The following is a 13394-nucleotide window of genomic DNA, read 5'->3' as shown; positions in this document are numbered from 1 at the left end:
CACCACACGCCTTTGTAACCCCATCAGAATCGCAGGAGTGAAGCATGTAAGGATTGGGCCCTAAATCACTGCAGGAGCAGCTATTTACAGGAATGCTCTGGAAAAACGGCACAAGCAAAGAACCAGTGACAGCTTGGTGAGGAAACCTTCATGTGCAAATACCGCCTGGGATGCAAACTATGCAAATATACCTGTGAATCAACCTACTGGGAAGGAGACCACAAACCAGAGATGCCAACGAGGAGGCAAGGCAGCCTCTTCGGATGCTGCAAAACCAGCCGGCGAACCGAAGAAAGCTGCAAATAACCCCGATAAAGTACATTTCTGTATTTATTCAGCTGCTACACGATTGGAAAGTCAGACGTGAACAATGAGGCCCAAATGCAGTATGTTTATCATGGCCATGTGACAAAGCGTGGATAGCCAAAAAAAAAGGAAAAAAAAATGTACCCATACACACATGTACACACACGCACACATGTACATACATACACGCGTTATCTAGGTATCTATCTGTCATCTCCCCGCAAAAGTCGCTCTCCATGAATTACTCTTCTTTCCCTGCCAGCGGCCGCCGCCAGGTCAGGGCCAGCCGTGCCAGGCGCTGTACAGACCCTGCTCTGCTCTGCAACCCAGTCACTCCCAACGCCCAACGAAGTGTGCCGGGGGCGGGGGCGGGGGCCCGTCCTGCACGGCTGGGGTCCGGGGGGACCCTTCTCTTCTGCGCTGGGTGGCGGGCCGGCCTCGCTTCTCGCCAGGCGCCGTCGCCCCAAGACACCCTGGGGTGCTTGTGAGCCGCGCAGGCTCGGGCTCCCCCGAGCCGGGGCAGGGCGCGGGGCGGCCCCGGAGGCCCGTCCGGGGGCGGAGGAGCGTCCCGGGCGCCGGCAGCCGGGCGGCCGCGCCGTGTCAATCAGCCCGCCCCGCTCCGCCCGCCTCCCTCCGGTGTGCGCTCGCCGCCAGCCGGCCGCGCGGCTGCACCAGCGGGAGGCAGCGGCGGAGGCGCTGCGGCTGCTCCGCCACATGCCGGCGGGGCGGCTGCGGGCCGGCTGCGGGCAACTTTAGCGGCGGCGGCATGGAGCCCCCGGCGGCGGGCATCGCCTGCCTGCTGCTGTGCTGGGCGCTCGGCGCCGCCCTGCCCGGCTGCGGGGACGCAGGTAAGGTGTCTCCCCTCCCTGCCGCCGCCGCAACTCCGCGGCAACTTCTCGGGGGCGCGAAGTTTCCCCGCGGGGGTGACGCCGGGCCGTGCGCTGTGCTCTGCTTTGCAGGCGAGCGCAGCCTGGTGGTGCCCACCCGCACGGACTGGCGGGGCCGCTTCGTGTCCACGCGGCTGTCGGCGCCCGGCGGCCGCCCCCGCCGCGCCGCGGGGCAGCCGCGCCAGCAGCCCCGGCCGCTCTTCTACAACGTGACGGTGTCCGGGCGGCAGCTGCACCTGCGGCTGCGGCACAACGCGCGCGTCGTGGCGCCTGGGGCCACGCTGGAGTGGCAGGACGAGGCGGGCGCGCCGCGCCTGGAGCCCCTCTCCGCCGCCTGCCTCTACGTGGGGGACATCGCGGACCTGCCCAACGCCTCGGTGGCCATCAGCAACTGCGACGGGCTGGTAAGGGCTCCCCTCCCCTTCCCTCCCCTCCCCTCCCAACCCAACCCCAAGCGGGGGCTTCTCAGCAGCTCCCCTCCACCCTGTCCCCTTCCTCCTTCCACTTGGGGGACACCTCCGCGCTTCCAGGGAACTTTTCCTCCAGCCCAAGGATTAGTTCGAAGGGCTTCAGGTGACGCTTTATGCGCCGGGCGCGTGATGAGGACAGGGCGGGTGCCGGCCGCTGGGGTCTGGGACACACGCGGCATAAATCGGTTGAGTCTGATGCTGCATTCGACCAGGTTTATCTCAAACCGGTTTCAGCCATTTTCAAACTGGTCTACGTGCGCTGAACATCTGTTCTGGTACAGGTTTAAACTAGTTTCCGATCGCTTAAACCGGTTTACGTGTCACGCCTGTCCCGAGTTAACAGGGCAAACTTTGTTCAGAGGCTGTCATTTTGGAAGCGAGCTGCAACGCTGTATGCTTAACTGCTCCTCATCCTTTCAGGTTTCATATCTTTGCGCTAATTTAATGCCATGGATTTCGGTGCTCTGCTTAAACGGCAGCCGAGTTTAAGCAGAGCGCCAGTTTGAGTCCGCTGTGGTCCTTTTTAATTCAGACATGGAAAGCTGTTCACTTCCAGCACTGGAGAGCTGGTATGCCTGAAACCTGTAAAAGTGAATGAGACGGTTTCTCTTATTTGTACTCCTGTGATTTCCTCTCTGCTCGCCCTCTGCATGTTCTTATTTTAGCGGTGGGTTTGCATTAGTGTCAATGTGCACAAAAGTTCCTACAAGAACACGGTGTCTAGTGTAGTCTTGATTCAGTCACAACCCACTTCCCAGACTCTCACTGTGGCCTGAAGGTGGGAGAAATGTTGCCAGTCCTGTACCTAGCACAGATTATTCCAATTAAGGCATAATTGCAGCTGTTTGGGGCAGTGCCCAGGATGGGGGAAGCAGTGGAGCCAGGACTTTGTCTCTTCCTTACCCAGCTGTGTGGGAGGGGAGGGGGAGATCCTGGGAGACTGCTTTCCTGTTGTGCGGATGCTGGCTCGGGAGAGTGCCTGAGTGACTTAATTCTCTACCCTTGCCTGCCTGCAAGCATGCGATGGACCGTGATGTGGCTATTACCGTTTTAAAAAGCAGATCCAGTTGGACTGTCAGCATCTGTTTAATGAGAACAAAAGATTAGGGGTCTGAATTCCTGTGGCCTTGTGCTGTCATTTGATGTCTGGGCCAAGTGGGTTTAAGAATACCGCTGCTTGTACAGGAGCAAACACCTCCGCGTGGTTCAGGAGAGGGGAGCATCAGACCCAGAGTCTTTTCTGAGGGATCAGCAAAGCTAATCTTCACAAAAGTCCTTTATTTGGATAGCTACAAGCTAGAAAGAAACCGACAGTAGTTGCTCAAAGAACTCTTCCCAGTTGTGAAGCCCTATCAGACAGTGAAGATAAGTTTAACAACACTGCATTAAGGTCCGGGACAGATATTGCATAAACCCGTTTGAGCCAAATCAGTTAAGTCTGATAGACTACATTCAACCAGGTTTATCTCAAACCGGTTTCAGCCGTTCTCAAACTGGTTCATGTGCACTGAGCATCTGTTCTGTCACAGGTTTAAACTAGTTTCTGATCGCTTAAACCGGTTTACGTGTAATGTCTGTCCCTAGCCTAAGTGCGTTCAGCTTCCGTCGAACATGTCAGTTATGTGTATGAGCATCAGTATTAAGGAATTAGCTTGGTTTTATTCTTATTTGAAGTCTTAATGCTGAGAGCCTCTGTATATGTCGATATTCCATGGCATCTACTTTCGCCTGCTTGTTATGCTTATTTATTCATCTGGGCCCTGTTCCTGCAAACACACGTGCACTCACTGTCAAGCAAATAGCGTGAGGAATTAGCTCGTAGTCAATACGGGAAAGAATTAATAATAATAACTTAAGCTTTAGCCAGATGAGCTTCAGCCAAGAGCAAATAGAACCAGGATCCAGGCCCCATTAAAGCCAATGGAAAGACCTGTGTTTACTTCTTGTGGGTCATTAGTTATTCATGAAATAAATTTCTTAATTACTGGAGTAGGCTGTTTAGTAAGGTTTTCAGCTGGGCGTCGTTGGCTGTTTTTGTCTTGCCTGGTCTCTTCCTGTGCAACGCTCTTGCTTTTGAGGACTTAGGATGTTTAGTACTAACTCCCTGAGTTTGCTGCATAGGTATGTAGTGTGTGTGAGGGGCTGGGGTGGATATTCATGTGCATCCTTTTGGGTCTAACACTTATTTTATGGTGGCCTGTCATTAAGAAGGACTAGGCTTGATGACCCACGTTCCTCAATTATTCCCAGTTTATGAATGAGGCAAACATCACTTGGGAGGTGAACAGGGCTTCTCCCCATCTCCGCGTACTCTGGGCTGTTTCTTCTGCGTCCTCTACGCTGTTTACTCTTGTCAGTTCTTCCTCTTGGAATATATTGTGTGATGGGGATAGTCTTTCAGTCGGCCCCTTTCTCACATCCCTCTTGCTGCTGCCTACTGGCTTATCTGCCATAGCAGATTCTCTGGCTTCATTTTTAATGCATGTTCCAGATATTTTCACTTTTTTTTTTGGTTGGAAAACTGGAGATCAGGAGCTGTTGACTCCTTGGGCAGATATTAACATTTGTTATAAAGGCACTCCATCTCCTACCTATCATGTTCTTTAGGCATTTGCATTTGGAGGCAGTTAGACATTTCTGCCTGCCCCTGGTGGATTTCTGGTTTTTGCATCCAGATGTTGAGGTGGTGATGGCATTTGCATGGAAGATCGGTAGTCTAGTCTTCAAGCTGTAGATTTGCATTGGCTGTATCTTGTTCAGCCTGGTGGATGCAGCTCCTGCCTTGCCACTTTTGACATTTCTTTCTTTTTGGATACTCCCTTTGGCTCTCAGGTTTCTGCCCAGGGTCTTATTTTCCAGTTATTCTTTTAAAAAGCTTTTCTGGGGCTGTGGGTTTTGCTAGAATGCAGAGGTGGTTAGAACTGATCGAAATGGCATCACTGTTGCATTCTACAGCGTGGATGGTTTTGGTTTGCCTTCTTTTTTTTTATTTGGTTTTATTTTTTTAAAGAAACCCCTCTGATCCATGCTAACGCTAGGAAGGACAGTGAAATGAGTATTCAGAATTGCATATCATTTTCATGCAGAACTGAGGATTAGTTATTTTAATATGCATCCTCTCACAGCCTTCTGGAGTAGAAACTAACAACAAAACCAGTTTCACTTAGCACTGGCTTAAAAAAAAAGTAGAAACAGATGAACTAGGACATCCAAAGTATGCAGATTGGACTTCTTTTTTTTTATGGCTGAATTGGGCCCTTAGAGATCACTGGCAAGTTGGAGCTAATTAAGTAGATTTCCTTATCAGCCTCTTTTAGAGTCCTGAATGATGTGGTGGTGGTGGTGGTGGTGGTTGTTGTTGTTGTTATTATTATTATTATTACAATTTTTAACCGTGTAAAGGAAATATTGCAACTCAGTTAATTAAAAAGAAAAGATTGGGTTCTAGGCTAGGGTGTCAAATGTCTTTGTCAGCCAAGTGGCACCCAATGTGGGCTTTTCCCTGAGTATGCTCTGAATTCATTTCCACATCCTGGTTCTTCACTCCAACAGCACAGAAGGAAGAGGCAAGGGCAGCTTTCTGTTGCCTTGGTGCTTGCCCCATCCCAAGGCTGTTTCAAGTTCAGCTTTGGTGCAAGAGTAGAGGCAGCTCTAACATGCTCAGCAGCCTCAGGCCTCCAGGGATCATTGCAGAAGACACTGTGTGCTGGTGACATCTCTTGTCCTCGGTATGCCCTGTACATTGGGGCACCAGCGGAGGACATTTTAGGACCATACAGCCCTTGTCCTGTGGATATTCTGTGGTGGGCAGGCTGTTACCTTTATCCAGTCCTCCACTGTATAAGGTGGAAAAGGCAATAAAGAATTAGGTCTCACTTGACTCTCCCCTTGGAAGGGCCAAGTTTGCCTTCCTCTGTGGTGTTTGGGCCCTGACAGAACTTGGGGTATCTCTTTGAAAGGCCAGTGCCTCTGCAGTGCAGCACTTTATGGCAGCACAGCTCCCAACCATGCATAATAACCATCCCAAGCATCCTTCCTGTTCAGAGGGTTTTCACTGAATGGTAGGTGAAGAGGGGAAAGTTGGGGTATGTCCACACTGATGTTTATGGTCAGCGCTGCAGGTTGCCCCAATTAATTCAAGGCACAGTAGTTGTCCTGCCCTATCTATATCTTACCTGTTGCCTACACCAGTGTCTCTCAACCAGTGGGACATGTCCCACCGGTGGGACTCGAGGGTCATGTAGGTGGGACTTCAACTCATTGCCTGATTTGAAAAAAATCAGTTGTTTGCACTTCAAATAGATGAATCGATAGATATCTCAAACAGTGCAATTTTGTGGGGTTTTGTTTTTATCATAGGGGGACCAGGGGTTTTTGACAAAATGGTTGGTGGGATGTAAGGTGCAAAAGGTTGAGAACCGCTGGCTTACACCAAGGTGGCCCATCTTGTTTTCCCTGTTCCTTTCTAGGACTCAATCTGTGAATTACTTGCCTCTTCTTTTGTGCTACCCTAATTACAGGAAATGGGGTGCAGAAGGGCTGGAAGTCTTGAATAGGGAATTACGGGGATAGCACTGACAGACTTCCCATGCTTGCAGCCTGCAGCATCTAGGTAAGTACCAAACATGCTGTAGGGAGAGGTGACTGGGCAGGTAAGGTTTGGCCTCACACCTTTGAAGTTTAGCTGAGATTTTGTGGGAGGGCTTGACTGTTGGTAGGGGCTGAGCTTGGGGTTTTCACTGTAGATAGTAAGCAGCTTTGGCCCTTAGGGTGGCCAGAAGGTTATCCCTAACTGTTAATATAGACATAATATTATTGTGGATGGACCAAAATTAATGCATGCAGGATGTCCCCATGTCTGCCCTCCTACAGAGCCCAATACCTGGTGACTGCCCGTGATATTGAAGAGAGGAGGAGAGCCTGCCATGAAGCCAGAACTCTCCATTTCCATGGATTCCAGATTTGCTACTTGTGGAAATACAGCAGGGAAAAGTTTTGGCCCATGTCAGTAACAATGCTGATGGCAGCTGTGAAAGTCTTCTGTACCATTTATATGGTGAAAATATTGTTGGCTGCAGAATTTCAGTGTTGTTAACTATACCCCACCCTCCATGTAATATATCCCCAAGCCCACAGGCAACTGGCTAGATAGAATATGCACTTAAACATGAACAGATGTGTAGAGATGAACACAGTACAAACACATATGACTCTGATATGGACAATCAAGATGAAAAACATAGAAGATTTTGTTGTGCAGAATGCAACTCAGGGTTATGTTTTAGGTGTTAGGCAATTAAGCAGTGCTGTAGCAAGGGTGGGGTCGAGCGGGACAACCGCCATGGGAGCTGAAGTGAAGGGGCACCAGCAGGTGCTGCCCAGCTGGGGTGGGGCGTGGGATGGATCTGTGAGCAGCTTGTTTGGGAGGGTACGGGGACGGAGGGAGGGCAGCTCCCACTGCTGTGTGCACTCCTGGGCAAGCATGGGGGGGATGTGTGCCCCCCAGATCTGTGCACAGGGTGAGGGCAGGCTGATGCTGTGGGCTTTACCCCAGGTGCCAAACTTCCTTGCCACAGCACTACAATTAAGACTCTCTAGTCAGTACCCAAATGTCTTAGAGTAGTTACCATTTATTTGCTGTGAATTTGGAGTTGAGCAAAACCTTAAACATTTTAATTTCTCAGTTAAAGGTTCAGTGCCACTGAAAAAAGGCCCAGTGGTGAATCCTGAGTGGTTAATTTGTTCCATATCTCTGACACTAATGAAAGTTTGAAATGTAATTTGGAGGACTGATGTCCTCTTCTTCCCCCCACCTCTTTTTTTGTACAGTAGTATTTAGATGGGTACAGATATTAACATCTATCTGTACTGCTCACTGGTGTGTTGACCTGCAGGAAGAAGGAGGGCATATGGTTTGGAGGGAAGGTTTGAGGGGGATGAATCCCAACCCAGTGAGGGTCACTTCCTTAGCTGCTGTAACTCTGTACTATTAAAGATAATAAAGGAATCCCAATTTGCATAGCAGAGGATATCGCCCCAAACATTTTGCCTCATCAGTGTAATTCTCTTCCTCTTTATGTTTTTTTTTTTTTAATTAAAATATCGGCTGTCCAGCAAGACTGTGGTGCTGCCATTGAAAAGGAAACTTATTGCAAGTGGAGACATGACAAGTAAGCTTTTGAAAGATTCTGTGATTTCATCTTTTTTCTACATACTTCAAATCTGTGCATTCTTCATAGAGTGCCCTACTCATGTGAGCACTTGACATTAGCGGTTCTATTTGTGTGAGTAAAATTAGCAGGCTTTGCTAATTGTCAGAGTGTGTTGTATGCTATAATAACTCTCACAACATTTTTGAGAAGAACCTATTGGCTGGCTGTTTGCCCAGATGCTGATTCCTCTAAAAATGCCTTGTACAGAACACCGCTATTTAAACTCCTTTCTTCCTTAATAGCAGTAGTGACCACAGCTCAGGGCCCAGCTTCATGAGTTAATGATGATCCACATTTGCCCAGCCAGTCATTAATCTTCAGGAAGTAGCTTGTTCTTTGATTGCTATTCCTTAAGTGCCTGTTTGTCAAATATTCTAACAGGAGAGATTTTTGTTATACGGCACTTTGAATGTCTTAATGTTGTTTCGAAACATTAAGTAGAAGTTTAGAAACCAAGTAATTAAATGTTCTTAGTTTTTGCCATCTCTGGTTGAAGGTGTTTAGGTTCATAGGCCTAAATTTGGGAAGGTGCCTTTGCACATGGTGAAATCCATCACTGCTCAGGACAATCCTGTTTAACTTTGTGCAGGTAGCTGAGTACCCCTGTATCTATTGCTGCCTTGAATTGGGGCCTCTGGGTGCTTGTACACGTGACACGATTACCATGTACATGTGATGAAAATGTCACTTGGTGTGGCTTAATGGCATCATATAGTATACGTGCAAAAATTTTGAGGGTTTTAAATCATTTTGCATCCTTGCAAACTAAACTACATCCCAATGTAATTTAGTTTGCAATGTTACAAATTGCAATGATGCAGCTGTCAGCTTGCCCCCCGGCCGTGGGAGAGGTGGGCAAGGTCTGCAGAAAAAAAGAATCTGCCCTCGCTGGGGCAGTGCGGGAAGGTGGCAGGAGGGCGGCTGAATTTGCTGGCGGCCATAGAAGGCGACGGACCGTGCATGGGGCTCTGGAAGCACTGGTGGGCTCAGGGAAGCGTTGGATCTGGCACCTCTAAGCTGGGGCAGTACCCGGCCAGCTACCAGCCCACCCAGGCTTCCAGAGCCCCATGCACCATTTCCACTGCGTTCTCCAGCCGCCAGCAAACCCAGCTGCCCTCCTGCCACCTCCCTGCGCTGCCCGAGGAGCAAGCCAGAGCATTCCCAGGTGGCCCCAGGCGCCCTGATGGCCACAGGAGCCTGCTGAGGGCAGAAGTGGTGAGGGGCCCAATCCTTTTTTTTTGGTGAAGGCCTGCCTGCCTGTCCTGTGGCCAAAGGGCAAGCTGCTGGTGGGCCAGGGGCCTCAGTCCTTCCCTCCACGGTGGCGGCAAGGAAGAGTTGGATCGAGCCAGGTGTTGCATTGGAGCTGGGGCAGCATCCAGGATGCTGGCGGCCCCAGGGGCACCACCACTTTGGAGGCAAGGACCGGGGCCGGCTGGCTGTTCAGCCTGCTAGCAGCTCGCCCTTTGGCTGTGGGCAGGCTCTGGCTCTGCCGGGGGGAAAAAAAAAAAAGGGTTGGGCCCCTTGCCATAACGTGATAGAAGAATTGAAATGGTGGGTTTTAATTAAAAACCCACCATTTCAATTTAGGGGGCATAAAATAAAACTCTGAGAACTAAACACCCAGGGCCTATTGAAGTTGCTAAATCTTGTTTTTCTAGTGATTTTCCTCAGGTCCATAATACCTGCGTGGGGTTTTTCATGCAGGTTACTGTGTAAACTACTCCCCCTTCATTTAAAAAGTATTCTGATTTTCTTTGGTTGAGTTTCAGTTCTGGTTTCACTTTTGAGATCTATATTTAAAAAAAATCTGAACATTTCAGACAAGCCCCCCTTTTGTTTTTCAAATAGTTTGATGCATATGTGTTGGCAAATACTCTTGTAGCTCTAATCAACAATTTTAATCAACATTTGCCTGCATGAGTGTGTTTCAGATTAATTGTTTATTGTGAATGCAACTGTTTTTACTGTTTTACTGTCTGGCGCACACATAACTTATCTTAATGAAGTAAAGTTGTTTGTTTGTATAAATGGCCAACAAATCACTCTGCAATGAATATAATGTATGAAAGCAAACAAATATTTATGTAACTTTTATCACCTGCTTCCATATGAACTTCCAGTTTGGTTTTGTTTGTATTTTATTCGTCCTTGGGAATATACCAGTTTGTGAAGTATCAAGCAAAACGGAATTCAAGCCACTGCAGTATTGTCGCTATAATCTAGTCCTGCCTTATACACGACAGTTAAAGCAGATATTTACTACTAATAATTCCTGTGATTCTGTTTGCAGTACTAACTTTATAACATTTCTTTTATAATTGTGTTGTAAACATTTACAACAGACTGAAATCTGGCATATAGCATCTTGCCTCTTAAGAACATTTTCCCAGCTAAATCAAAAGAAAGTGGCCTCTCCATGGCACAGTGGGAAATAAAAAAGGAGAGGGGGAGAGAAAATGTGGTCTCTTTGCTTCTCAGCAGATTACAATCCAATCCAAGCCAGATTGCAGTTACAATGGGAGGGGGAAAGTAAACACTTTGTAAACAAACCTCCCTGACTATCTTGTCAGGGCCCTGATCCTGCAGACGCTTCAATATGAACTTAACTTTGTCGAGTTAACTGAGAGGCCAGGCTATTCAGTATGCTTAAAGCTTAAGCGTGTGTTTAAACGCTTGCAGAATCAGAGGCCCTATTACATTCTGAAACCTCAGTCCTGAAAAACCCATGCACATGCTTAACTTTAAGCACATAACTGACCATAGTGTACTTGAATGCTTAAAAGTCACACGTACGTACTGTATATATGTTTTCTACTGTCTGTGTGTGTGTGGCCAACATTAGCCTGGTTAAACAGCCATTCCCTCCATACTGTAAATTGCTGAGGCTTCTCCTTTTAAAAAATATAGCTTGACAGAGAGAGTACCTATAAAGCATGCTTAAATCTCTAACTTGCGTAAATTGTCCTCTGTGTGCTTTCGCTGGAAAGAAAATCTCCCATCGGTGCTGTACTGTATTTTTATTTGTGTATTTTGTACACAAATCTTCTACTTTTCATCTGAAAATGGAATAAGTAATTTCCTACATCAGACAGGTGGATACCATCTGGACAGAATATCCTCAGGCAATCAATGCTGTGTTGTAAGCCTTTGGATAAAAGATAGGTATTTCCTTATGTTGTATTTGACCTTGTGTTGCACTCTTCTTATTGTTATAGTATCTCAGATGTATTCCTCTCTCTGACCACACAAGAACTAATTTTCCAGCCAGAACATAAAACTGTGTCCACCCAAGAAAATGTGCCTGGTGGCTCCTACTTCCCACCTTGAAAGATCCAAATATTGTAGTTATGCAATAGTAGTTATACAAGGTCATAATTATCTCTGTGGACAAGTAGAACATCTATTTTGGGAAACCTGTCCTTCTTTAGATCCTAGAGTGCGTCCCTAGTATAATGCTACTAGCTTGCAGTAAATGTATTGCATCTCTGTAGTGTAGTTTGCAAGATGATTCATAAAGGTTTTCCAGGATTCTCTGAGGACTAAGCACTACCAACCCCTGGAACCGAGGAGACCTCCTCTCACTTTTCACTGTTCATTTTTAACGAGAATTGCTATTGATACAGCAGGTTGAGAGAGATTTTTCTCATGTCAACAGCCCCAGCCTCTGCAGAGGGGATCATTTTCTCCAGGGATCACACTAGTATTTTATCTGACCTATTTATGAACACTTTTTATTAATAGTGATGGCTACCTCTGTAGGCAAGTAATCTCATTGCCTAATTGCTTATTCAGCTCGGAGACTTCTCATATCAACCGTGATTAGCTAAAACAAAGATGTGAAAACCGCTCCCACTCATCTTATTGGATTCAGAGATACACAGTTCTATACTACTATTGCTTCTCTTAACAGCTCTCTAAAATTTGCAGTCTTTTTATTCCACCTTCTACTTTATTGTCTCTTGCCCCAAAGGTTTCAGCAAGCTCCTTCAGTGTCTCTCCATGTGTTGTTGCCTCTGATCCAAGTTAGCTAGTAAAATCCTACCTCTGTTTGGAATTCATCTTTGTTTTCAGTGACCTCAACACAGAGTGTTTTCTTATGTAACTGGCTCTAATGAAAGGTCTAACTTTTGTACAGTATTTTAAGTGTTGGTTCCCTGCACTATAACAACATGTTGCCTTCCAGTGTTTTAAGAGCCTGTCTATAGATAAGTGTCTCAAAGGGCAACATCTTTTCTTTTCATAGATTTCATAGACATTTGGGCTGGAAGGGACCCCGGAGGATCATTGAGTCCAGCCCCCTGCCCCAGGGGCAGGAAGTCAGCAGGGATCATAGGATCCCAGCAAGATAAGCATCCAAATGTGTCTTGAAGGCGTTCAAAGTGGGTGCTTGAACCGCCTCTGGGGGCAGGCTATTCCCAACCTTGGGGGCTCGGACAGTGAAGAAGTTCTTTCTTATGTCCAGCCTGAATCGGTCGCGGCGGAGTTTGTGACCGTTTGATCTTGTCGTCCCTTGGGGCGCTCTGGTGAGCAGACGTTCCCCCAGATCCTAATGAGCACCCCTGATAAATTTATAGGTGGCCACCAGATCACCCCTGAGCCTGCGCTTTTCCAGGCTGAAGAGCCCCATGGCTCTCAGCCTCTCATCATAACATCTATTTTCCTGACCTCTGATCATGTGTGTGGCTGTCTGCACCCTCTCAAGCTTCTCCACATCCTTTCTGAATTGTGGAACCCAAAATTGGATGTAGTACTCCAGCTGCGGCCTCACCAAGGCCGAGCACAATGGGAGAATGAAGTCCCAGGATTTGCTTGAGAAGCATCTATGGATGCAAGCCAGTGTTTTGCTCGCTTTACTAGCCACAGTATTCAGTGATACTGTACTGTTTGGTCACCACCACTTTTTCCATCCACTATTGCCTTTTGTGTACAGGGTTTCTGACTCTTTTAAAGAGTTGGTAGTTTTCTTAAAGCCTGAGCTCCTGGAGTCGTGGGTGAGAACATCAGATGCATCATTTTAATTTTTTTCTGTAAGCCCCCTTCATTACAGAATACATGAGCAGAAGCATGTGCCTCCACTATACAGTAATACTTCAAATCCTAGAAAACCAATAGAAATCACCCACAATATGTGTAAAAATGTCTCATGAAGCGATATCATGTTCATAATTACAGCATATCCCAACACTTCTCAACCTCAGGCATGGACCTGAACCCACTAATTCCTTTAGTTATCCAGTGTTTGCTTCCTGAAAACAAAGACCCTTCATTGTACAGAGTACTATTACTCTTCAGCTTTAGAATCATGAACATTATTTCATGACAATTTACCAAAGCTTTTTACATTCCATTGTTTCCTTTATATTGCTGTATGCCAAATTAATGGTTTCCCCATTTCTTGTTGCACTCCTATCCTTTTTTTTCCAAAAAGGATAAAATCTACTCCTCCATCATATGTATCGCTCCATGGTGAACTTAGGATTTAAAATTGTCCACGAGAAATAGGTCCTGTGTTTCCTGTA

At 47.2% G+C, this 13394-nt stretch overlaps 1 protein-coding gene across 1 annotated transcript in view; it reads left to right on the top strand.

The window, feature by feature from the left end:
• Positions 1–937: 937 nt before the first annotated feature.
• ADAMTS2 (ADAM metallopeptidase with thrombospondin type 1 motif 2) overlaps positions 938–13394 on the top strand; it is a 244417-nt gene continuing 231960 nt past the window's right edge. Inside the window, exons 1-2 of the mRNA XM_059712896.1 lie at positions 938–1154; positions 1266–1597. Coding sequence (XP_059568879.1) covers positions 1073–1154; positions 1266–1597 — 414 coding nt within the window. The 5' untranslated portion in view covers positions 938–1072. The remainder of the gene's footprint in view (positions 1155–1265; positions 1598–13394) is intronic.

This window comes from Alligator mississippiensis, chromosome 9, assembly GCF_030867095.1.
Source record: "Alligator mississippiensis isolate rAllMis1 chromosome 9, rAllMis1, whole genome shotgun sequence".
NCBI lineage: Eukaryota > Metazoa > Chordata > Crocodylia > Alligatoridae > Alligator > Alligator mississippiensis.
The sequence above is the reverse complement of the archived record's forward strand: the minus strand, read 5'-3'. Positions and strand labels throughout refer to the sequence as shown.